The sequence below is a fragment of the Haliaeetus albicilla genome, chromosome 27, assembly GCF_947461875.1.
Source record: "Haliaeetus albicilla chromosome 27, bHalAlb1.1, whole genome shotgun sequence".
NCBI classification, from domain to species: Eukaryota; Metazoa; Chordata; class Aves; order Accipitriformes; family Accipitridae; genus Haliaeetus; species Haliaeetus albicilla.
The window spans coordinates 3,482,072-3,507,962 of NC_091509.1; the positions used below are offsets into that span (position 1 = coordinate 3,482,072).

The 25,891-nt window shown below is 38.3% G+C and overlaps 1 protein-coding gene across 5 annotated transcripts in view; it reads left to right on the plus strand.

Moving 5' to 3' along the window:
* Positions 1-25,891, plus strand: part of FBXW11 (F-box and WD repeat domain containing 11) — a 77,901-nt gene that overhangs the window by 11,439 nt on the left and 40,571 nt on the right. For 2 of the 5 annotated variants that reach the window (XM_069772803.1, XM_069772801.1), the window contains one exon: positions 5,444-5,545. The exons of 2 other annotated variants lie outside the window; for them this stretch is intronic. In XM_069772803.1, the coding sequence (XP_069628904.1) occupies positions 5,495-5,545 (51 nt within the window). In that variant the 5' untranslated portion in view covers positions 5,444-5,494. Of the gene's footprint in view, positions 1-18; positions 128-5,443; positions 5,546-25,891 lie in introns of all 5 variants that reach the window. One more of the 5 variants, XM_069772802.1, reaches the window with a different exon arrangement.

The following is a 25,891-nucleotide window of genomic DNA, read 5'->3' on the forward strand; positions in this document are numbered from 1 at the left end:
CCCATATTCCTTTTGTAGCATTCATTTGGTTGTAGCAAACGCGTACTTTGATCTTCAGGAGCAGAGTGGGACTGCGTTATCGATCACCCTTCTGTGAATTCATTGTCCTATCTAGAAGAACAGTGTGGTAATGAGGAGAATTTATCTGATAATTTATTTCCCTTTGTCTTGCTTTAAATTTCCTGATTCCTCACTTAGTGTTTTTTCCCCAAATGCAAGAAATGTACGTGCAGATCTTGAATGGTTATTGGAAGGTTGTAACATCGAGCGATTTTTATTTTGAATGGCAATCATTTAGCTAAATAGATTTTTCTAATGGAAGTGTGCCTCAGCTATTGGTTACCGATTTTTTTTTTTTTTTTTTTTAGAATGATCTGATAACAATAAAGGAATAATCAAAAACATTTCACAAGTTAAAATGACCTTGCTACTCTGTGAATACTTACTTTTGAGAAATTAGCTTTTGCATTTGTAGTTCATTGAAGGACAGAAATGCAAGAGTAAGTTACACCTAAGACAACTTCTTGATCTGAGAATGTAGCCGTTCTTAAATTGAAGCAGAACACTTGAATGCATATGTAAAACTCCCTGGATTTTGGAAATATATTGTACGAATGGTACTCAGCCTTCCAAATCAGACACTCAAGACTGGATGTGAGATTGCATTTTGGACATGGAAAAGGTAGTGATGTGATGGCACCGATTCCAACAAACTTGTATGGAGCATGTGAATACACTGCATCTCTCAAGGGACAACTTGGTTTTGAAATGAGAATAGGAAGAGTACCAAGTACTACTATTGGTCTGACGTAAATTGTTTCTTTGTTTACGAGTACCTCAGCAAAGATATTAAATGTTGTACCAAAATGCGCAGCATAGTGAATGTGTTATCATCCCAAGCCAGGCTGTCACTTGTGGAACACGTGTATTTGTGTTACATGCATGCCCTCACACTTTATTTCTGATTAAGTATTCACACTTAAGAGTATACTTTGACATTTTTACTTTTCCGCTTCTTGCAAATATCCAGACTACTTGTTCTGTTATCTCGTTGGTTCACCACTGTTCTGCTTGTCACTATTTTGAATAAATCACTTGAAGTAAAGACACCAGGTAAGATCGGGATGATATCCCAGCTAGCAAAAGGGGATGGAGTTTGAGTAGTTGGCAACTATTCCCTGCCGAGTGTAAAATAATACTGAAGGCCTTTGAACAGTGTTACTGCTTTATATTTTTTTATGTCTTATTGTGTTTAATGCTGATTTTTGAGAGACTAAGATCTGAGCTTGATATTAAATTTGACTTGAGAGCATATAGCTTTCATAAACGGTCATACTGTCCTTAAGTCTAAGTTTGCTTTTCAGAATACCCCTTTTTGCAGCATTAAATCTGAGCTACTGGGGAATGTGCCTGTCATTCCCAGCCATAGAGAGGGTTTTAAGTAACAGCAGTTACCCCATGAATTTTTCAATATTAAGTGTTAATGGAAATGAAGAAGTATCAGTTCTGTTGGTGCAGGCCTAAATCAAAGTAAACTGAACAGTAAATTACTGATGTTGAATAGCACGTGAGTTCCTTATAGCTAAAAACCTGAAGAGAATTCAGAATGAAGGTTGAAGCTTTTTGGTTGTACCTTTTTTGCCAGTTGGAGTCCCTATTTGTAGTCCTTCAGACATCCAGAACATGAACTAACCTTACTGAGGAGCTGGCTTGTCACAAGAAAGTTGGGAAAAGCATTTCAGACTTTGTAAAGTCTTTTAAACTTTAAATTTTTACTCTTTTAAAAACTTTCAGGATTTGTAAACTTGAATGATTTGTTAGGTTCTTATGTTCAATTTAGTTTTGTAATAAACTGCAGAAGAAACAAGTTGCAGGAGGAGTGAGTTTGTATAATTAGTAATGCTCTTTAATAAAATGGAGTAAATTAGCTCCTTCATTTGATTTACTGTGTTTTTCTTTGAAATTCCAAAATACCTCCCCTCACCAGTCTTTTCTGGACTCTGTCTAGAAACTGATTTTCAAAAGCAAGGATATTTTTGCCTTAAAGAACATAATTTCCCAAACTGTAAACACACCAATAAATTTTGATTCCTTAAATTATCTTGTGTAAATAAAATGAATGTGGTGAAAAATTCTGAGTTTTGTAAATACTTTATAAAACTTCCAGCAATAAGGCTTGGTTATGTACATGCTGTCATTCTTAATTATGACACTGCAGTATTTCCATCACTAGATATCAAAGGTGTATTAGTTCCATCAAGATCACAGGCTATAGTCTGTATTCACTTCTTGAGCAATTTAGTGGGCTTTGTAGGATAAATGGGAGATTTTTTTTTTCTTTTTTGTTAAAGGGTAGGAAAGTGTGAGGATTTCTGTTTGGATGTAACTCTGAATTTCAAATGCACTGAAATGAAAGCTTTCTTGACTTTTTACAGTGCTTTAACAAAATAGCAGCACTGTACACCTGAGAAATACCAAGGCGAATAGGTTTGGGGTTTGGTGGTTTTTTGTTGTTGGTTTTTTTTGTTTGTTTGTTTTTGTGCCTCCATCCTCTGAGTTACCACCTACAAAAGTTGATTTATTGGAGGAACACTGCTGTGTGCTTTACTATCAATATAAGAAGTTCTTAGCATCTGACCTTTAAAGACATTGAAGCATATTCCTTTTTTTTGATACTACTGAGAATTTATAGTTTTGAATGCAAGTGCAAGAATTTGCGTAAGTTTCTTAAATTTGAGATTTAAGATTGAAACTTAGATCTTGAAATGTAATTCCTGAGGCTGGATCACCAAAGCAGTTCTTTGTGTATAGAATTGCAGTATATCATATAAAAATAAAATTAATGTGTTAATCTTTCCAAACATAAGGCATCTAAAAGATCAGAATGAGGGTTTCTCTATTTGTCTTTATTCTTTCAGCATCATTTACTCCTTGCCATGAAGCTGTAAAGCCCCTCTTTCATCTGCTTGCTTCTCCCCTGCAAGTAGTGCATTCAGATGAACAAACAGCTATCTTAATGTGAGTTGATTAAAACTCTGCATTGCAAATTAGTTCGTTCCTTAAAATTTGAGTTTTGATTGGCTTTATCTTAACCTGTATGGTTCTGTTTTCTGCTGGTGGGATTGACACCGGCTGATATGTGCATTTAATATTATGCATGTTGGGAAGGGCCAAACTTTATTAAATAGTGCTGTATCTCCCTGGCATCCTGACGAAAGGCAAGTGGAAAGTGAAGGCATAAGTTCAGGCTCTTGTTATGCAAAAATTAAATCTTTACTACGCTATTATGCTCTTATTATGACAGTTCCTGCACAAGCAGGGTCAAGAAATAACATGTCAGTGAAGCACACAAATATTTGCACATTCCTGTTTTAGTGTGAAGTAGAATGCAATACTTAATTTGTGGTACTGTGCAATATCATTGCTACAGCTAAGTGTCCAGTTATTTTTATAAACCATTTTATTCAGTGTTTCGTAATACTGTGGAAAGGGGTTTGTGTGGCTTAAACTTGGCATGGAAATGGCCTCTGTGTCTAATGTATTTTGAACTAAATTAAAAAATTGTTTTAAAGTTACCCATATTTCTCTTAAGTTCTTAAAGTTCAGCTTATTTAGCTAGAGTAGTTCCTAAAAGAAAACACAGTCTGATAACCTAAACCAGTGATTTTTAGCTTACAGTTTTTGGACTCCTCTAGGTGTAGATTCATTATACAGATTATATGCACAGTTTTGTACACCTTATCTGAAAACCTTAGGAGAGAAGTTTGTTGTGTTTCTTGATCAATGACTTCTACTAAGTGATGTGAGCAGAATTAAAATTTTTACTGGCCTGTACGTTTAAAAATGCATAAATTTATTTGGGCTTTAATAAATACCTGCAGTGATGCCCTGAATTTCAGCAGTTCAGTGTTGCAGAAACACCATTCAGGTATTGTGCCAAATATATGCACCCACTATATATGCATAGTACAGAACATCCATATGGAGTTGCAACCTTCCCGCTGGATAAGAGGAGAGACAATTCCAGTGTGGTTTGGTGCTGATAGAGTCATTCTTTTTCTGGTTTTGCTTTAATTTCTCTCCTTAGCACAGAGATGAAAATATTAGGCTTTCTTTTGTTTTATTCATAAGATATGAATTTTTTAAACAAATAATATGTTTTTAACCTCTTCAGTTGCTCTGGGCTCCCTCCTTCCCCTCATTACTGGCACAAACCACTTTCCCTGAGTCTTCACCTCTGGTTATTCCACTTTCAACTTTGATCTGCGTGGGATTTTTCTTTTAAAGATTTGGTGTTTGTTATAACTAAATTGGAAGCCTGTGTGAAAAGTATTGAAAACTAAGTCCTTGCCAAATTTTAGAGCTGGGTTTGTGCACTGCTTGATAGTGAGGAATTGAATCCTTTTCCCTAACTTTATCTGATGATTATGTAGTGTATGTGCTATTCTGTCCTTAAAAGGAACTGTGAAATAATATCACGGAGCTATAAAAGGTTTGGGGAGTCTGTCTGCATCAAATTTCTTCAGCTTCAGAAAAGAAACAAAAAAGATTTCCAAACTTTTCTGAACTTCTAGTGTCAGCAACATGGAGTCTGGTAGTTAAGCTTGGTTCTTTCTGGCTTGGGTGGTGGTATGAGTAATAAATGTAGTTAGGGTATAATTTGGCTTTGCGATACCCTCAACTGATAATACAAACTTTTTTCCCCAATAACCTATTTAATCAGGATACCATGCATCTTGACTAAGCAGAACTTGGTCTTGCAATTTGAACTTAGCTAGGTGGTGTTCCTCTCTAAAAAACACTTAAATTTTTTTTTGGTTGTCAGTGTCCCAGTACATAGACTGTAACCTCAGAAGTTAATGTTGGCTTTGCTGACAGAATAAATAAGCACAAATAGTTTGAGAAAGTTGAGACAGTGCGGGGTGCCAAACCCTAATTGCCGAAGCTCTTCCAGGTTGTATTCTAAAGACTTGCCACCCTAATGAAAAGCTCCTTGCACTTCTGTTCCCCGAGGGTGACTGCAAAGGCAAAAACCTTGCAAGCAATTACGGCCAGGCCAGTTTGCTGAGTAAGGCATCTTCCCCCATTGCAGCAGAACTTCTTTTGTCGGTAGTGATGTGTGGAAGCATTGCTGAACTGATGGACCCAAACCGTGACAACTCTGATACTACTGGTAGTAAGTTAAAATGTTCAGCTGGGCATTAAAGCCAAGTGGTTGCAAATGAGGAAAATCAGCTTGTTATCCTTGATAGGACAGAGGTATGGCTTATTTTCTGAAAAGGATCTTCAGTCGTTATTTTACCCTTGGCCGCTAACCTTGTGATTAATGTAGAAATAACTTAGATAAGTACCCACGTTAACATACTAATGAGTTGCCTGCCTTGAGTGATTTGTTGTGGCATCTAACTGCTTCTTCTCTTCCTTCCTTTTTGTCACCCTGCAGTGTTCTGTGCCAAGGTCTTTGTGGCTAGGCTGCTCCAACCTGGTAGAGAGCATGTGCGCACTGAGATGCCTGCAGAGCATGCCCAGTGTCAGATGTCTCCAGGTGCCTTTCTTCTTTCTTGTTGTAAATGTTATGCGTATGCTGTTGAACATTTGTTAAACTCCCAGGACTCTGTTTAATCAAATTGTTAAGTCTGCTAAATGTTTTTTGTGCATCCTTTTCTGAAATCTTCTACTTAACTGCATTGTAGGAGTGAATCTTAAGAGGGCTTTCTGTACAGTAGGTTCTGGCGGGGGGTGGTGAGCTTTTGTGTTTTATTGCCTGTTTACTGAAGTTGTGATATAAGTAGCATAGTTGTGCATGTTGCCTGCTACGTTTTGCTTTCTCATTTAATTTAAAAAATAACATAATGAGCTTTGCCATTTCTCTTAAATTGCAATGAACTGACTACCCTGTAATATTTGTGTGATTTAATTCAGAAAGGATAAGCTTTTTATTTTCTACTAAGCGTGATCCTGGTTATAGCCTTACATTACAGTCGTTGCGCATGTTTGAATGCAGAATAGTTAGCATGGAGTCCTGGAGCTCTTTGGGTTACTCTGTTAACTTAGCTTCTTAACTTAAAAAGGGAAGAACAAGGGATGGGGGGGCTTACTCTGCATAGAAGACCACTAAATCTCAAGTTCTCTGTTGTTTTTCTTCTAGTAAGCTGTTGAAGCTGAGCCTGTGTAATTTATAGATGGGGAATTGCTGCTGTTTCTTCACTGGTTTGGGAGGGATTGAAAATGATAAAAAGGGAGATTTTGATACCAGTTAACAATTTTCAACTCCCAGGATATTTACCTTGGAAAGAAAATGCAGACCATGTGTAGTAACTGTGTGGCACTTCCTAAAGTGTTTCTGAATGTAACATTTTCAGCAGTACATAACTGTTATTTAATATTAGTATCTTTTATAACAATAGCGTTATTCCGTGCTTCAGTCTTTCATGTGTACAAAATGATTACTTAAAAGAAATTGCTTTTGTGAATGAAAACTTAAACAAATTGAGTTTTGCTTGCAGTCAGTCCATTTCAGTTCAGACACTGGATAACATGAATGTCTTGCTTTAGAGGGTAGCCATTTATTTCAAAATCTTTTGTCTTGCCTGCAAAATGTGGCCACTTGAGTTCCAGCAAATTTGAGTTTCAGAATTAAAAATGTCTTCAAAATTTCTGTTAAAATACAAACATATTTTTGTTTGAATGCTTTGTGTTTCCAATTTTGAAATACTATTCAAACGGGGGAGGGGGGGAACACCTGTGACCAAGGTAAACATATAGATGGATAATACAATTTTATAGAAATTGGCACTACCTCATGGCCAAATAATGGTTATAGTAGATGCTTATAGTCATGACAGGGCAAAGTCACAGAAGTTTGGTGTCTGTTTTGGGAATATTTACAAGCTAGTTCTAGGCTGAGATCTTCCTGCTCTCTTTCGCTGATCTGCAGCATTCACCCCCTCACTGGAAAAGTAAAATTAAACTTTTTTTCAGTGGGAATTCTGAAAATTTTTTTTCTGCTGCGGCCTAACTTGTCATTGGCCAAAGAGCATCTCAGAATTTTTCGGCAAGCTGTCATAGTTGTTTTTAGGATGGATAGTGATGTTGGGAGTAGGTTGGATGGAGTCTGGTGGGATGGGTCAGTAATCGTTTCAAGGGTTGTTAATGAACCCTGGTGAGGGATGTGAGCAGTGAGCTCGAAACAATTGCTGCTTTGCTGTTAGGAGGCTGTTCTTCGGTGTGGACCTAGGATTGCAGTTGTATACTTTCTTGCTTAATTTTTTTGCCTCCTCTTTACCTGACTTTTGAATTTGTGACTTATGCCTAACTGTAGTTAACAGTTCGAGAACTCTTTCAGGATTGGACCGGTGTTGCTGTTAATAACTTTTAAATGGTAGGTGTAGATCCTGGTTTCATGGACTGCAAGCCTTGGGGAGGGCTAGCTGCTGGACCCACACACAGTGAATTTCAAAAAGACTCATCAGGCAAGGGGGGGTCCTTAACAAGCTCAGGTTCCCTACTGCAGGCAAGGCCTGCGTTTCTGCAAATACCTGGTTTGGAAATTGCAAGGGCTTCTTAATGATGAATCTGAGAACTTTGACTGCCACAGGTTTCTTATAAATTAGTTCTGGAAATTTCTCATCAGTTAGAACATCATGGCATATGAACTGGTTTTTTTTACCCAACTTTTTATTAAAACAATCTTCCAAACAAAAAAAATCTATATATTCAATTGAAATAATAGTAAACCTATTTATTAGGAACACTTTTTTCTTTTCTGTTACAGTATCTATCAGTAGGTACATAGTAGTTAACTGTAAATTGAACAGGTGAAAGTTCAGAGCAGGCTGGGCAGTAGATTAATTGATGCAGAATACATTGCATTACATCTGTTGATAATACTGATTACAGAATAAAATACAAAACAGTGTGTTCGTGAATGTACTGCTTTATACACAAGATTTTGGGAAACCTATTATCACAGATGTGGTGTCATTTATAATTAAAAAGCATAGCTATGCAGCTGTTATGTCAGGATGTGTCACTTTGGAAAATTTCTCAAACCTATATTGTTTTCAGGAATTGTTACAGATCTGTCAGCTTTCATGAAAACCACATCTGAAGTACCAGTTAATTTGTGTAGGCTTTTTGCTCCATGTGCCTGTAGGAATTTAACAATCCCAGAACTTTTTAAACTGTATAATAGTAACAGCTGACAAGGTTAACAAATTCTAGTAATAAAGTACATCACTGCGAGGACAACCACATTTTTCAGGCTAGTGGGATTGCTTTGAAGCTGTTGGGAGCTCAGTGTGTGGAAAGAAAAAATTTTGTGTATCCAGCCTGTTGCACTTCAGGAGTTACTGAGGAGGGATTTTACCAAGGTGTTTGGCCCCTCTGTGTGTTGCAGGGCTTGTCCTTTTCTGCTAGCTGCACCCTCCTGATGGGTTAGTTAGAGAGTAAGAGGGATAACTGTCCTAAGCAGATACCTGTGGGGCATGCTATTTGGTAAGGTGTAGAGAGCACTTTGTTGTTTTAAATTTTGTTCCAAAAGAAAGACTTTTTTTTTTAAGTCTGTTTTTTGTAGAACTGCAACCAGGAGTAAGAGGTTTTGAATCTTTTAAAAGCATCTGTGGGAGATTAAAAAAAAAAAACAAAACAAAACCAAAAAAAAACAACCAAAAAAACCAACAAAAAAAGGTTCTCCTTTCAAGTGTGTGACTCAGTGGTGCCCGCAGGGGAACTTGGAAGTGAAAGTGGCACCAGCTGCTTTTCCCCGTTTTTTTATTTTTGGTACTATGACTTGCCCTTCATTGTTCCTTGAGCTATAGGCCCACATGTAAAAACAGGTAGGGCATATATACCAGGAGATCTTTGTTCTGTAGCACACATTCAGTTAGGAAGTTTAACAAGGGAAATATAGAAGCTCTTCTTTGATTCACAGAAGTTATCTGGGAGTTGTATCTGTTATCTTTGTGTTGTGTGTGTAGAGTAATTAGTGAATGGACCAGAAAGAGGGGAAAAAACCCTAGTCTTAAATCTGGAGCCTTGTAGAATTTCTTTAGGAAGCTCTTATTCAGTCTTAATGCTTTTTCAAACTTTTAGGCTTCAAGAGTAATCTACCATCAGTCTAAAAGAAGAAAGCAGAGATTAGATTTACTCTTGCCTTTCCGTAATGTTCTCAGCAATCATAAAACCTAACTAGGCTCTTCTAAAATCAAGCTGTACCATTTAAGCAAATGTCCTCTGATGCCAGTGGATCGGAGGTGGTGTTCCAATTCTCCACAATTAGTCTGGTTTTGTATTCTGTGCTTTTTCTCACGCAGTAAAACACCTTCATAGTTCCTGTAGTTTACTGGAGAAATACTTACTTTCTGCATTCTGTGAGCTGTTAGTGAATGGAGGGGAGAGAGAGATAATTTATTAAAAAAATATTTATTCCCATTTGTTGTACTTGAAGTTTGCTCTCTTCTGTCCTGATTTTCAGTGTAATTAATATTATTTGGAAATAAAGTCCTTGACACTTATTATCACTTATTGTTGTATTGAAAAGCATATATTAAATGCCAGTTCATAATACTTGAAACTACTATAGATTCTGAGGCCTTATTTTTAACTACTTAATTACCTTTAATAATGTTCTTGTACCAAGGAGCTTACGATTGTGAACACACTTGGATTCAAGTAGCTACTGTTTTCATCCTCTTTGATATGGATTTGACTGCAAGATTAAAAGTATATCGATCTCTTATTTAGGTTTTTAGAGAAACCAGTTGTGTAATGCAACCATATGGATACATCATCTTCCATAGCTTCATTCTTGTGAAGCATTGCGGTGGTTTTGAATATATTTTTTCACGCTGATTTGGGAAATTGCTCCAACAGTGCTGTCATGCAAAGAGAAATGTCCAGTGTTCTTAGTTCTGTAAGTAAACATCTGCAGTGTGAATTGAAGACTAATCATTAAGCAACTGAAGATAAGTACTCAAACATGGCTTTGAATTATTGCATAATGTAGGATGTGATGAGATAATGCTTGGGGAATATGTTATTAAATAGAGGTAATGAAATTAACCTAGTAACCACATAATGCTCAACCAACTCTTTCTTACTTGTATTCAGTTACACTTTTCCTTGGCTTTTTTTAACGACATTACTGTATCTTTCTTTTAAAACTCTGCTTAGGTTTTTTTCTTGCTTATTTAGACCCCCCCCAGCATATTGGGGGTTTCTGTACACTTTCCCTATATTGTCCTTAAAATTTTCAGCTTAATTGTATGTAGTGTCCTGCTCTTCCTTTTGTGTTCATGTGTTGCGTATGTAGCTTGGAAGCTCTAACAGAGCACTGATTCACTACAGGAATAATAAACTTCTCACTTCCAGAGCTTCCAGTGTGAGAAGTTGACTTGTTCCTCCAGAGGCCAGGTCTTTCAATTCATATAGTGGCTTTCTTAAACTTGAAGCTACCCTGACTCCTCCCAGCCTGTTCGCTCAGTGGCCTGTAGGCTTGTGATAGTGTGTTTCACTGTCCTTTATCCTTAACTTCTGCACAATGGGATGTCCAGCTCTGTAGGTTTTTCTTGATTTGCATTTTCATTCTTACACCACATGTCCTGGTGATGGACAAGCAGTAGGAAGGTGACATTGACTTAGTTCTTGCCAGTGTCATTCCTCCTTATAGATACAACAGGGGTGTATTGATTTACTCTCCATAACTGGGAGCTGTCTTCACAAAAACGTGGTCTTAAAAGCCTTTTGAATTGGCCAATTCATAATTTATTACTGTTCAGAAGAACTTACTATTTGCTAGTGGCAAGTGGAGTTCTGGAGCATTAGGGTTTTAATATTTATTCCTTACAATAGCATTCCTTGCAAAGGAGATTATTTGTTACCAATAAGGAATGTCAGTGCTATCACAGCTGAGCTGAGGCACAAAGGAGGAGGTTTATCTTCCTATTTATTGATGAGATACAACTTGGCATTAACTTGCTTAAGCTTGTATATGTTATTTACTGATTTTGAGCTTCTGTTGGTTGATGTTTCTATTCAGATACCGGAAGTACAACAATGGAAACTGTATTTGGAAAAAATTGTATTTAAAAACGAAGAATTTTGATTTATTGACATGAAAACTTCATCATCCTTTTTTTTCACAGTACAAATTCAGACATGCAGTATTCTTAAAATGACAATGAGTGCAGTAGATGCATTCTGCAAAAACCTTTTACGGTGCACGAAATCACAAATTGGAAAATGATGAATAGCCTGTTGCAGTGTAGTCTGCATCCTTTTGAAAATGTTACTCTTCTATGCAGCTGTTAAAATGAGTTGTCATAGCCAGACAACTGCTTTGCTGCTTCTGTTAGGTTTGAGTAATTTATAAATACTACTTCGACATGTTTTCTGGTATTTTGCCTCAAAACAGTGGGACTGTTACCATTTCTTTTTGGAAGCAGTCCAACAGGTCCATTAAAAAGAAATGCATGTTTGATTCCTTTTCTTTAAAGGAACAGAATGTTCTCTCCAATATCTGAAGTATTTGTGCTTGTCCCTCTGTTTTAAACACACTTCTTCCTGAGACAGAAGGCTTTAAAACTAAGCGTAGTATTGTAGAAACAATTAAAGATATCCATGCAGTAGGCCTGTTGCCATTTTGTGCTGTGAGATGGCCTGAATTACCCAGTCTGTAGATCTGATGTAAAAATGTCCAGTTTTCCCTCTGTTAATCAGCACCAGTGCTTCCCAGTATTGTTGTTACTTCTGGCCGAAGCTGGAGTCTCCTCTCAAAATTAATAGCAGTTTGGATTTTGTTTTCAGCAGTTTCTCATAATATTTTTTTTTTCTTATTATGTGTGCTTTGCAGGCTGAAGGCTGATGTGACAGCTCAATTTGGTGTTAGTTGCATATATTCCAAGTATTTTGCAAGTATTTTTGCTTGTGCTCCAGTGCTTGGCCATGCTGGTGGTCTCCACTAGACCACACTCCAGTATCCCAGGGAATTTCTTGTAGTGGAGTGCCCAAAACTGGGGCTGGTGCTCTGGATGTGGTCTCATGAGAGCCAGGTACGGCTCTGGCTGCAGTCTCGTATGGTTACAGCAGCTTCTTGCTAGGTCTAGACACCAGTAGGATAAGTAAATGTAAAATGCAGGGATTGGGTTTTTTCAAAGCATGATTTATTATCTGAAGGAAAGTGTTATGATAAGCACTTTTTTCAGTCATCCTTTGTGTATCTAAGTGCTTTCAGTTTTATGACCTTAATTATTAACTAAGCCTGTTCTTTCTTAGGGGCAAGAAGAGAGACCTTCTCTGTATTGGGTCAATTCATAGTGTTTATTTTTAAGTAGAAGAGAGTGGTTACTTACTAGATTCCTTTAAGCTTCAGCCAGTGAGCCAGTATTGAGCTATGAACCGGAGCTCTACCTCTTCAGTTTCCTTAGCTGAGGAGCAGAAGTGTGTTCCCTGATGTCAGAAGACTAGTAAATGGAGTAAATATCTGTCAGTTTTGGTTCCTGATTTTCCCCAGGCACAACGTACATCGGGCACTTGTAGCTGACTATTGCTTCTGCTGAACGGGTCCGGCTGTATTCTGTCTGGTCTGTGGTAAGCATGCAGCAAATGGCGACTGCGGGCTGGAGGCGAGAGGCAGGCTGTGAAACTGCTTTGCAGCTTGGGGTCATCTGCAGTGGCCTCTCCAGGGTGGGGTTGTTTCAGTGCTGCCAACCGCTAACCTTTCTGCTTGTGGGTAAAGGGTTTTGCTAGTATAAACAGCTTAATATATACGAGTGCTTTTTTTGGACTTTGTTTTCAACAGTTTTTAGAGAGCACTGAGGATTATACACTTCATCCCCAAGCTGCAAGCTTGCTTGAACAGAAGAGTGACTCCTTTCAGGAGCCTGGTTCTCTTTCTAAACAGCTTTTCAAGTTATTTCACCTGTGGCTATTAGTTGGTGGGCAGTTCTCTCACCTTTGTTTTTTCTTCAGAAGTTGCTGGTATTCAAAAGTTAGTATGATTCCCTCTTGAGATATTTCACTAAGCTGCTGTCTGCTGCAGAAGGGACTTCCAAACATAGAAAAAGTAATGTGAGCTTAGAGATCTGGTCCTTACTCCTTTGGGTGACTTGCTAGCCTGCCTTTTGCTAGTGTTTCTCTTTTGTACCATTTAGAGATCACAATATATTGTGTCTGAGGCTGGGAAGGATATGTCCCTAAGGAGGCAAGTACATTTCTTCATGACGAATTCATGTATCAACACAAGATACTAGACCTTGCCTCAGTAAATCCAGAGCTGTTGCTTATAACTCATAAATTCATCTTCCTCAGAAAAGCTAACACAATCACACTAAGCTTAATATATTTCACAAGTAGTGGGCAGGAGCTGTTATTCCTGATACCTCTTACAATGCATCTGCAAAGGACTACGTCTTTGAGTGAAGGAATATTGTTAGCCACACCTTCATGTTTATGCTTTCTCAACCTCCTTTGGAAAAGAGGATTTTTTTGCTGTCTGATCCTGTTATGGTGCAAAGAAATTTGCTAGGTAATGTGTCTTGCTCTCTGCCTGCCTTCTAGTAGTGCCATGCTTATGCTGGCAGGGAGTGAAATCTTTCTTAGGAGAGGAGAAGGAAATGCAAGGCTGTCTATTCCAGGTATATTTGATATAGTCGTCTTCCTTGCAGGTGTTTGGTCTATTTCCCATGGAAGAATTTTCAAGGAAACAGAAAAATATAATGAAATATTTCCCACTAAGGTTGAAACTAGATTTTTGCAGTGTCTTCACACAGACTTCTTATCAGAAATGTCACCAGCAGGAGGATTGGATCCCTTCCTTGTGGGGAATTAAGCAGCAGTCTTGATACCAGTGTTCGTAATGATATTGCTGATATTTATGATTCCACTCTTAAGAGTCATCATCACAAGGACATTTCAGTGTGAAAAGTTCCTGGGGTGCTTAGCAGGCAGGCCATTTCTGGGTTTCCCTGGTTTCCTTTATTTGCATCCAGTGAGCTGTTCTGTAGGTCTTCAAGGCTGTGGCATATGAGAGTCTTCACATACGTGGTTTGGTTTTTGTGATCCTTTGAAATGGTGGTAGAATTCAAATAAATCAAAGGAGGCATTGGTGTCAAGGATAGGACAGCTATCAAACCCAACAGCAGGATTGAGCAAATTTTACCAATACCCATCTGTCAAGTATGGGAGAAGTGGTACAGCAGAGAAAGAAGGAACTATCACCAAAACCTTTTACTACTTTGCATAATATTTCTATGGTAAAATAGTCACGTTTGCAAAGCCCCACTACAGAAAGGCATTACTTTGTGGCACAGGAGGGTCTTCCAGTGCTTTGGACAAGTGGATTTTACAGATACTTCAGAAGTTTGAGTTGACTTTGTTGCCCTAGAGAAATAATATAGGTCATCTTCATCCCAACCTTTTCACTTTACGTATTGAATTCTGTTCATTGCACTGGTATTTTTAGAAACTCTCAGCTGTTGAAGCTGAACTCTTTGCTTTTTAATTCTTACAAGCTTTTTGCATTCCTCAAGTTCACACACAATTTTTGATGCAATTATTAAGCCAGGCTTTAGAGATGATCCAAACTACACTTCTAACCTGGGTTTTTTTGCATCTATTCTACTTTTTTATATTATTTTAGAATAAATGAACTCATAGAATGGTTTGGGTTGGAAGGGACTTTAAAGATCATCTAGTTCCAACCCCCCTGCCACAGGCAGGAACACCTTCCACCAGACCAGGTTGCTCAAAGCCCCATCCAACCTGGCCTTGAGCACTGCCAGGGATGGGGCATCCACAGCTTCTCTGGGCAACCTATTCCAGTGCCTCACCAACCTCACAGTAAAGAATTTTTTCCTAATATCTAATCTAAATCTACCCTCTTTCAGTTTAAAACTGTTACCCCTCGTCCTACCATTATACTCCCTGATAAAGAGTCCCTCCCCATCTTTCCTGTAGGCCCTCCTCTAGGTACTGGCAGGCTGCTATAATGTCTCCCCGGCGCCTTCTCCTCTCGGGGCTGAACAACCCCAACTCTCTCAGCCTGTCTTCATAGGAGAGGTGCTCCAGCCCTCTGATCACCTTCGGGGCCCTCCTCTGGACTTGCTTCAACAGGTCCATGTCCTTCTTATGCTGGAGCCCCCAGAGCTGAACGCAGTACTGCAGGTGGGGTCTCACAAGAGTGGAGTAGAGGGGCAGAATCACCTCCCTCGACCTGCTGGTTATGCTTCTTTTGATGCAGCCCGGGATACAGTTGGCTTTCTGGGCTGCAAATGCACATTGCTGGGTCATGTTGAGCTTCTTGTCAACCAACACCCCCAAGTCCTTCTCAGGGCTGCTCTCAATCCACTCACCACCCAGCCTGTATTTGTGCTTGGAGTTGCCCCGACCCATGTGCAGGACCTTGCACTTGGCCTTGTTGAACTTCATGAGGTTCACATCGGCCCACCTCTCAAGCCTGTCAAGGTCCCTCTGGATGTCATCCCTTCCCTTCAGCGTGTCGATTGCCACACAGCTTGGTGTTGTCAGCACGCCTGCTGCTGAGGGTGCACTCAATCCCACTGTCTTTGTCACCGACAAAGGTGTTAAACAGTGCTGGTCCCAATACTAACCCCTGAGGAATGCCACTCGTCACTGGTCTCCACTTGGACATCGAGCCATTGACCACAACTCTTTGAGTGCAGCCATCCAGCCAGTTCCTTATCCACTGAGCGGTCCATCTGTCAAATCCATGTCTCTCCAATTTAGAGCAATTTAGAGACAACTGCTAAATATTTACTATAAAGTGTATGAATGCAAACTTCTTTTGGCATGTCTATGGACACTTCAGCTGGTTTTCCTTATGTGTTGTAACTGATAACTGTTAAACATCATTGTACTAAATGGATTAGGGCTATTAAGAGTTTAAATTTAATAGGAAAAAAAGATATAAATGATATTTAAAAAAAATTACTAATGAATGAAGGTGGACTTCAAAGTTCTCCCTATGAGTTATTCAGTAGCTAATAATTAAATGCCCTACTTGAAAAATCACTTAAACAAGGATCAAGTGAAGATATCTTTGAAGTTGTATATATGATTGCAGAATTTGAATGCACACTTGAACTTTGAAAATCATAGTTCTTTTGTCTGCTTTTGAAGATACTTGAAATAGAGAATTTATTCAAGGCATATAATACTGACAAAATATTTACCGTAATGTTACAGGAATCCATGTACAGTTCTGTATACTTAAGCTCAGGTTGTTAAAGCAAATGTAATCTGAAAGTCTCAGGTTTATATGTAAGTATGTGTTTTGGGAAAAACGATAAGAATTAGGCCAAATGCCTTTGAGTTCAGTACCTGAATAGTGAAAATGCAGGATGCCTGCTGCTAAGTGATTGTCATCACTCTACTGTAGAGACTTTTATATTGTCCTGCAGTATCTATTAAATTCTTTTTGAGCCCTGCTAACTTCAAAGCTATCCTTCAGTGCAGTTTGTCGGAAGCAAAAGCCCTTACAGATTCCCTATCAGGCCACGGAAGCCATAGCTGGAACTTTGTGTAATGCTATCCTTTTGTTCAGAAATAAGAGAAACATACAGCAGTTTTCCTATTGAAGTGACATCAAACCCAGCTGTCTTCAGGAAGTAAGGAGATGGTTGCTGGCACGCTGCAGTGGTCACAGCTTTGGTTTCAAGGCTTCGTTGCACAATATGTTGGTTTCAGCTGTCCCCTGCCTTTTTGATCTGCTGCCCCATGCAACAGCTTGCCACCTTTCATTTACGCCACTACAAGATGGTGTGCTGCAACATAAAGTAAGTCACTGATGTGATACAGATTAAAAATTATCTTCCAAAAAGAGCAACCTGAGACATTGGGCAACTGTTCATCCCATTCTCAAATCCTTTTCTGTAGAGTCTTATAATGATGTGCTTTTTAAATTGACTGTATTTTGAAGTCGTAGGGGGAGAAATGGTGCTGGCCTTATAGGTCAGGCGCATTTAGACATCCATTATATAAATCATGTGAAATCTAAATTATGCAATTGCACATTCCTTTTAATACTGAGATAAAATCAGCACTCAAATCCAGAGTGTCTGGCTAACCCCGGGCAAGGCTGAGTGGATATTTGAAGAAATGATTTGGGTATTTTTTTTACATCTTGTGTTACTGAAGGCATCTTTCCTTAGCTGAAGTTAGTCTGCAGCCTTTTTTGAGATAAGGTTTTCTCCAGGTTTTTGGTTGCTTGGGTATCAGCAATTACAAAAACACACTGAAATTGCGTATAAAGAAAAGACTGTGTTTCAGACACAATTAGGATTTCCTGAATAGTTATGAGGGATTGATAGTTTAATGAGTTGCCAAATCTGGAATATGTTGCCATGCATCTTTGGAGGAAAAAACTGGACTTACAACAGCACAGGATTTTTTCTTGGAGTAGCTGACCAGTTTTAGGCTTTAGTTTTATTGAATATTTCATTGTGGTAGCTACTTTTTCTACATTTGTTTTCTGTGCAAATACCTTCTATTTTGCAAAAGACAAATAATTGAGGGTTACTGCAATTTTATTATTTCAGACTCCTCGGTGTTTTTGAGTAACCTTTTTATAACTTTTACAGAAAAAGTTTGTATGGAAACCTCTTCAAAATCTGGTTAAAGTTTTGTTGATCTTTGGGGAGGAGCAAAAAAACAAAGAATGAAAATAAATTCTGATGTAGTTCTGGTGGCCAGGGAAACCAATAAGGGATGTAGAGGAAGAAGTGCCAGAATCTAGTCTTAGAAGAATTAAAAGAAAATAGATAGGCATGCTTGGAAGAAAGTATTGAACGTTTAATTGAAGCTCATAGCTTCTTTTGGTTCTTCAGTCCTAGTGTATTAGTATTTAATGCCAGTGAATTTGTGGCTGTGGGCTTGTAGTTGTTTGGAGTGGCTTATTTTTAAATTGTTCTTCAGTTATGTGTGCTTTGATATGTGGTATTTATGTTTGCTGCTCTGCCATTTTTCTGAGGCTGGAAGTGCATGTCTGCCGCTTCCCTTCCTTCTGTTCCTTTTGATTGTTTTGCTCAAGGGTTAAAGGGCTACAGATCTTTTCTAGATCTTCAGGGAAGAAAAGGTAATAAGCCCCAGTGCATGTGTTAAGCAGTAGTGGATATGAGAAAAAAATTGATAAGGTTTTGAAAAAATGGCTTAATGATCTGGATCTTTAACTGGCTGCAGTGTCTGTATTTCTGATGCCCATTATTGTCCTGTGCTTCATACAGCTTTTTAGACACCTTCATGTTGAGGGTTGTGCCTGTCTTCTGGCCAGCACATTGAGGTAACTAAATTTGGACAGAGCTGGTTTCACATGGAACCAGCAGCAAAGATTTGAACCTAAATTCCCTCTGGGAATCTCGGAATAACCCTTGAAGTATTTTAACTTTGCACCAGGCAGCCAAGTTGCAAATGTAGTTAATCTTAACATAGGCTAATTTATTTTTGATGAATCTGAAGTGATCTAATTACTAGCTTAGCCTGAAATTTGCTTCTGAGATGTTACTTATCCTACCTACCTTTAACCTGAAATACTGTTAAGGGGCTTATTAATTGTGTAGGGGAGAGTGGTGCGTTTCCTGCCTTGTTTACTCATTAATATAATGCAGAGAAAAATGTACAACTTGCAGCTTTTGTACACAGCGTTGTACAGCGTGAAGTGTAATTTGAATTTGGCCTTGCACCTGACTCAGGGTGTCCACACAGTGCAAACGCTTTTGGAAATGATACTCTGTTTGAACTACTTGGCTTGAAGGAGGTGCATGCAAGCTGGTTCAGGGCACTGAAATGTGAGTGCTAATGTAGAAGTAGTGCGTTGTAGGGATGCATGTTAGCTCTAAAATGTCTTGGCTGCTTATGGAGTCCTTGAAGTCAGCTGCTGTTTGTGTGCTTAAATTCCTCGGTTAAAGTGGTTCTGATGGATGTACTAATTTGAGCAGTCAGCAGTGAAATGCAACTTTCTAAGTAGTTTGTTTTCCTCTTGCAAGTCCTATAAATGAATAGATGAGTTACTCTGAAGAGGTTTCTTTGCATCTGCTCTGGAAGGAAGAAAAGTTACTATAATCTTGAGCCAGTATTTTCTTCTCAAGTTTTCATTTGTGATGGGTTTTTTAATATGGGAAATAAACTGAAGAGGCTCTTTACTAGGTATTGAGACAGTTTCTAAACCACTTAATGTTTCCATTATTACACCCCCCCCCCAAAAAAAAAAAAAAAAGCTTGACATATCTAATCCTCCTTAACTGCCTGACAAAATATAGTTATGTAGGGTAGCTTTTGGTATACTTGTAGATGCAAATGGTCTGAACAAATATGTAGCACGGGACAAGCATCCACAATGCAGTGGATCTGAAAATGTGTTGCATTTAATTCAATAGTTTCAGCAAGTTCACTGTAGGGGTAACATGATTTGAAGTTTCCCTTGAGTCTTAAATGTACAGAGGAAAACGTGTTTTATTTCGTGATGGATTAAGATTAGCAGTGCAAATAGGTTCTACCTAAATAGGTTTATTTGGAAAATTAATTAGATGAACCATTAGCAATATTGTTAGTGCAAAACCAATAACAGTAATTGTAGCTGAGAACTTGAGGTAACTTCTCTTTAAAAAAGTAAACCAGTACCTTGCTCCTAGCGTCTGTGTACCTTTCTACAGCCAGTTTGTCATAGCCATGTTTCTGATATAAACATTTTACTATTAAAAATATTATTTGTAGGTGGAAAGGATTTATCTTTTTGTACTCTAGAGTTACGAAAGTTAATTCAGAAATGTTTTAGGAAAGTGATTGCAACCATTTGCAGTGATATCAATGATAAGCCTGATGACTGCTTTAATATACTATTTAAGTATTGAGATTTTTCTGCTCTGGGCAAGAACGTGGATTTCTAATGTACTGCACACATACAGTATCGGCCAAGAAAGGCTGAGTGACCATATAGTTAAAGGCATGAACTGAGACAGCTGCAAAACAAGCAACACTTGTAAGCTGAAGGTATAATTAAACCTCCTATTAGGCTGGGAAAGGGCTGCAGAGTCCAACTGTTTAGAAAATAGAGCCAGTTTTCATCTGAAGTAAAACATGATCAGTAAGCTTCAGGTGGAGCATTGCATTAAGGCTTGCTGGCAGCACCTTACTGCTGGATGCTCTTTCACAATGTAAGATGATATTCTTATTCTTCTTATTTTTATTCTTATTATTATTTCTTCAAATTTTTTTCGACTACCAGCTTGAGCTGAGCAAGTAGGCACTGTGGGAAATGTTACAGCAAGGCTTAATGTAACCCCCAGACCTTGCCTAGCTGAATTTAAAACTGCATTTGCTTTTTTTTTAGTAAGCTGATTCTGCATAAAACTGGTACTTTCTGTTTTGAGGGGCAGGTTTAGAGAAAGTGATTAAAAATATGTGTATATATTTGGGACTCAACATATTTATATTCAGCAAAATAGTTTGCATGATGTGCAAGTTTTGCAAGGCTTCATGGTTCAGTACTCAGAATGGTGCAGGGATGAGTCATCAAATTGCTACAATTACACAATTCAGTAGTCATTGTCCTTGTAAATACAACATATTAATATAGGATGGATACAGGCAGTTTTTGATTAATGACTCTTTACTCCAGACACTCAGAAAATTAAATGCGAGTTGGGGTGTCTTTGAAACAGTTACGCAAGGAGTATGTTAAGACATGATCCCACAGTACCTGTTGAGGTAAGCCTGCCCCTAAGAAGTAATAAGCTACTACATATTTACCAAAAAAAAAAAAAGCATGGAGAACTTGAATTGGCTGACAGATCAAAAGCATTCTCCCCGTCTCCCCATTTTATTTTAGAAACTATACCTGCTGCAGAAAACACTGGATATCTCTTGGGATTGCAATAATTGTATTTTTTTCTAGTGACATCTATTTGCTGACTGGAAATAGAGGCATGCTGGAAAATAGCTGTTAATTTGGATGAAAGTAGCACTTTGTTGTTGTTGTTTCTTATTACATCCTAACTTGTCTCCTAGTTTAATCAGTGAATTTTTTTTTTTATACTAACCTTTATGAGAATCTGTATTACACTGTTTCTGAAGTTCGAAAAGCTAGCAGGGTGATTTTGCAGTTACGGTACTTCATTGGCAGTTGTGCTTTGCAGGTTGGGGTGTGAATTAACAAATTAACTGCTCCACTGGGTAGTTTCAGAATGCAGTTTGTGCATACAACTGCCTATTAAAAGGATGTGCCATTACCAACAGCTCTGTGGTGGAGTCAGAGCCTTTGCTTAGTGTTTCATGGAATTGGATCGGAATAGTAGTTCTGAACTGCTGATCATTTTTTTGTATAATTTCATTTTAAAAACAAGCTATGTAGTTTAGTCCTCTGGGTACAGCCCACACTGATCTGACTTCGGAGATTAACTTCATGTTAAGTCAGACATATTGAATGTTAAGAGATATGCAGTTACGTATTTAGAGATCAGCAAATTAATTTTGTAATTAGGTTAAGGTGAAGACTGATACTTTAGAAACAAAGTTAAAATAGTGGTACTAATTGCCAGTCATCAAAGCATTAGAGATTAAACAAGATAACATGTTTACTACCTGCTTACATTCGTTTGAACCTGCAAAAATAACTGTTCTGGAACATTTAGGTGAAGAGTGACTTGAGATTTTCTTTCTCTGATCAGAGACAGGAGCAGGCGACTGTTGGTTTGGGGGGATTTGCTGCTCTGGACAAAACTTCCTAAAAAATAGGCACTTGAGAGGTGTCAAACCGGGTATGTAAAAGGATTAGGTATCTTTTAAAAACATCACATCTACAACTTGTGGTCAAGCTACAGTGTTTGTTTTTCACAACTTGAAACACAAACTGGATAACTGTCTGCTGGTACTGAATTTACCCTATCTTCCTGTAAACCTTTTGGTGGTTAGTCAGAGACCAAATAAAAATGGCGCCTTATTTTCAGTATGAGGATTTTTTTTCTAATTTTGCCTTCAGCTGTTGGATCTTGGTAGACTCTCTTAGTATTTCAAGTATATTTTTGTTTGAACTTCCAACAATAACTGCACTAAAATAAAACGTGGCAACTGGGAGAATAGCTAGCTAGGTAAGAAATGAAGTGTATTGAGCTTAATTTATGCAGATCCCTAGTGCTGACATAAATTGTTTAATTTAAGCTGAAACAAGCAGTTACTAATACAGATGTCAAATACAGACATGTCCATGGTCAGCAGTGTTAACTTTCAAGTCAGAATCATAGAATATCTCAAGTTGGAAGGGATCCATAAGGATCATGGAGTGCAACTCCCTGTTCCTCACAAGACTACCTAAAACTAAATCAAGTTTAACTTGATGTACCTTAGAGCTTTGTTTTCAAAGTGCTTTATAGTGACTGTGGACAGTGGATTGAGCTTATCTACCATCAAATATTTTCAGAAACTCCTTATTTGGAAAACCATTTGGCTATGGGCTCTATTTTCTGCTTTTCTCAAGGTTTGGTTGGTTGGTTGGGGTTTTCTGCATGACTTGATTATCTCACTAAATTTAATAAAAAAAAAAGTGTGTTTTATCTTGTTACATGAAACTGTCCATATCTTTTCATGTTTACTCCTTTGATATAGGAATCTTTTATGTTGGTCCTCCATATATAGCGTATGGCTATGCTTCTGAAGAAATTTTTTGAAGTGATGAATCTTTGCAGAGGTTAGGATAAGCACACTCTGTCAGTGACCACCTATTTCTGATCTGGCATTTGGAAGCACTGTAGTATTTTTGCATTTCTTTGCAGACTGGTATATACAGATTTTGAGGGGTGCGATAAGTAAGGGATTTGGTCCTTGCTGTGAGAAAAGTTGATTCACATCTTGTGCAGTTTGAGTTAGTGGTTCTCCAACTTCATTTAGCGTTTGTGCTACAGTATATTTTTATTAAGAGTCTCAGTAGTTATAAGAAGAAGATCCCCTCCTATCCCTGATCAAGTGTCAAGATGTTGTTAATAAACAGTGTTTAACAGGTTCCTGGATTAGAAAATGGTGACCATTACATCCTAACCAGAGGCTTGCATTCATTTTGAAATGCTTTAAACCATTTGGGGTTTTCTGGCTATATTAAAAGTAGGAAGCCATGAGGGACACATGCTCATCGCTTTTAGATGGTAAAGATGGTTACCCAGCTTTCTTCCTTACTGATGTGGTCCAGTTGTCACATAGGATGGTGGATTCCTCTTCTCCTCTGGGTAAATATGTAATTAATACCTTCAGCAATCCTTGTTGCTGGTAGAGCTGGTTTCAGAAGGCAACTTGAGTATACAGAGCTTGAGCTTTATCTGCTGTATTTGACTTCAAGATATCCAAGTATGTATTAGTTATTTTTTTTATTGTTTCTTCAACTTCTCTGAAGTCAGATGTAGACATGATTTGTTAAAGGAGGTCGGAGCCTGTTTAGCTGAACTGTTTTGATTAGGTTTGCTTATTTTGTGATTTTAACTGAAATTTCCTGGTATCTTTTCCAGTGAGCGGGAATTTCGTCAAAAATTAGATTTTTAAAGTCTTAGCTTGGTCTTTAACTCAGATCAGAATTACTGGTGTAGTCTCAAGGGTAGTGGGAAATATAAGTTCTTGTTTTCTGTCACTTTCCCCTTCATTATAGCCAAAAATATAATAATTGAAGACTGCTATTCTTTTTTTCTTTTTTTTTTTTTTTCAGGGTAACACAGGTATTGTCTAGTTTCGTCCATCCATCCTTTGTATCCTGTGAATCCATTCTTTGGTAGGGAAAAGCTTCTCATGAAAGAAACTTAGCAATGTTGTCTGCCTTGCTAGGTACTACTGCTGCTACTTGTGTGTCTTGTCCCAGTTCCCAGGATGACTGCTATCACTTCTATAATTGCTGTCTCGATACTGGAACTAAAACTGGGTTAAAGAACAAGGCTGCACCATGCTGTTTCTCCTCAGAGTCAATTAAGTGACTAAAGGCATTCCCAAGTCCTGAAGCATGGTGCAAACCCAAGCATTACCTGCCTATAGCTAACAGAAATCTGGTTAGCCTGTACCAGTTTGATTTTGATAGATTTCTGCAAGAAAAGATGCAGCTTTTTTTCATATATATCATGAGTGAGATGAGCCTTGCAGGCTGAGTGCCATTCATTTACAGGAAGACTTCGGTGCTTTTGCACCTAATGTGATAGAACCATACATACGTGGAACTGTTATGCTTGAGATGCCAGTTTTAGTTGCTACCAGGTATCTAAGGATCTTAATTGAAACTGATTTATGAAGTTTTATAATACCTATAAAATTTTTGCCTTTGGGGATCATTCATGGTTGTTTTTATTTTGGAAGCTTTTCATAATCTGCAAAGGAAATGGGCTTTATCTAATTATGCTTGTCAGTACCTCTTTCTCCCCAAGTAACTTTTGAACCTGTTTGCCATGTTCATCTACATCTCATAGAAATCCTGGAGACTTGTGGTATTGTGAAGCAGAAAGACTGAAGTAAGCTTGAAGTTACTGCAGAACTAGGCGAGGAATACGGGATGCAAATCTCCAGGAAACAAGCTTTTAAAATTCTACAGCTTGCAGAGCAATTTGTAAATTTTATTGCCGCTGCTGCTTTTAGTGTTAGTGAAAATAAAGACAGAGGCTTTTTTCAATGTAACTTTATTCGGCTGGGTTATAACAACTATAAGGCAATGGAAAACAGCTATGCTTAGACCCATTGTTATCACTGCGCTGTTGCTGCCATTGCCAGTAGGGGATGGAGAGCGCTTATTCCAGGCTGACTAATTAAGGAATGACAGCTGGTTGGAAATAATCATTCTACTTTTGTAAGAGCTGTGAGCAACTTAACAAGAATTTCTGGAAAAAATGAACTTATAAACAGGATTAATTGACAATATTTAGAAGCTATGCTTCCACTGTGAGAAGCTGCTAGGCTCTTGTGGTTGTGGGGGTAAAAAAATCAAGCCTGTTCTTTCACAGTCTGCAAGTCTGCAGGTCAGTTGTATTGCAGGGGCTCGTGGCCTTGCCAGAGTAACTGGAATTGAGAGTTTATCGTTTGCACCAGTTTTTGATGCTGTTCAGCAGCAGAGCTGCAGGGAAATGGAGTGGAGTCCATGATAATGCCACTTTAAAGCTACTTGGGAAACCTGTGGAGGTGGCCAGCACGGTAGCTTTATGTAGAGGGTGGGTGGGGTGAACAACAAGGTACAGGTTGAGAGAAGGGAACAGCATGAGGAAGGGAAGAGTTGAACTTGTAGATGCATATCTGTCGTCTTGCACAAGAGCTGGAGGCCTTCCTGAGCAAGGACTAGTGACAACAGCTGTTAGGAATTTTGAAATTCTTCTTTTGCCAAGTGCTGTGGATGTACAGGACAGATTAGAGTTTTCTAATTGCTTCTTCCAGACAACAGGACAGGATCCACCCAGTTATCTTTTAGTCTTCAGTTAGTAGGCTTAAGTGCTTTAGAGACACATTAGAGTCTGAGTTAGGATGTATGTAATCTGTGGAATGACCCCCAAAATCAAGTGTTTTAGACTGAAGTAGAGTGAATTTATTAGGAAGAGAAGATATAATAGGGAAAACAAGCTATACATTTGGGAGCAGAAAGGGGGAAAGAATGAAGGATTAAAACCCTCAAGCTCTAAAATATAGTAGAGAGAACATGAAGTGAGTTTAGGATGGGAAAAGAGAGAAAACGCAGTAAATGCTGTGGCAACAGATACCATTAAATTAACACACCTGCCTGCTTCCCAGTTAAATACATAAAATACGGTGTTAAATTTCCAGCCTAAAAATCAATCCATGTAGTCTGCCCTTCCATTCATGGCCCAGATTTTGAGAGGGCATGGAAATATCTCTCAGCAGCAGTACTGCCTGTGCCTGGTCACCCATTTGTGGATCT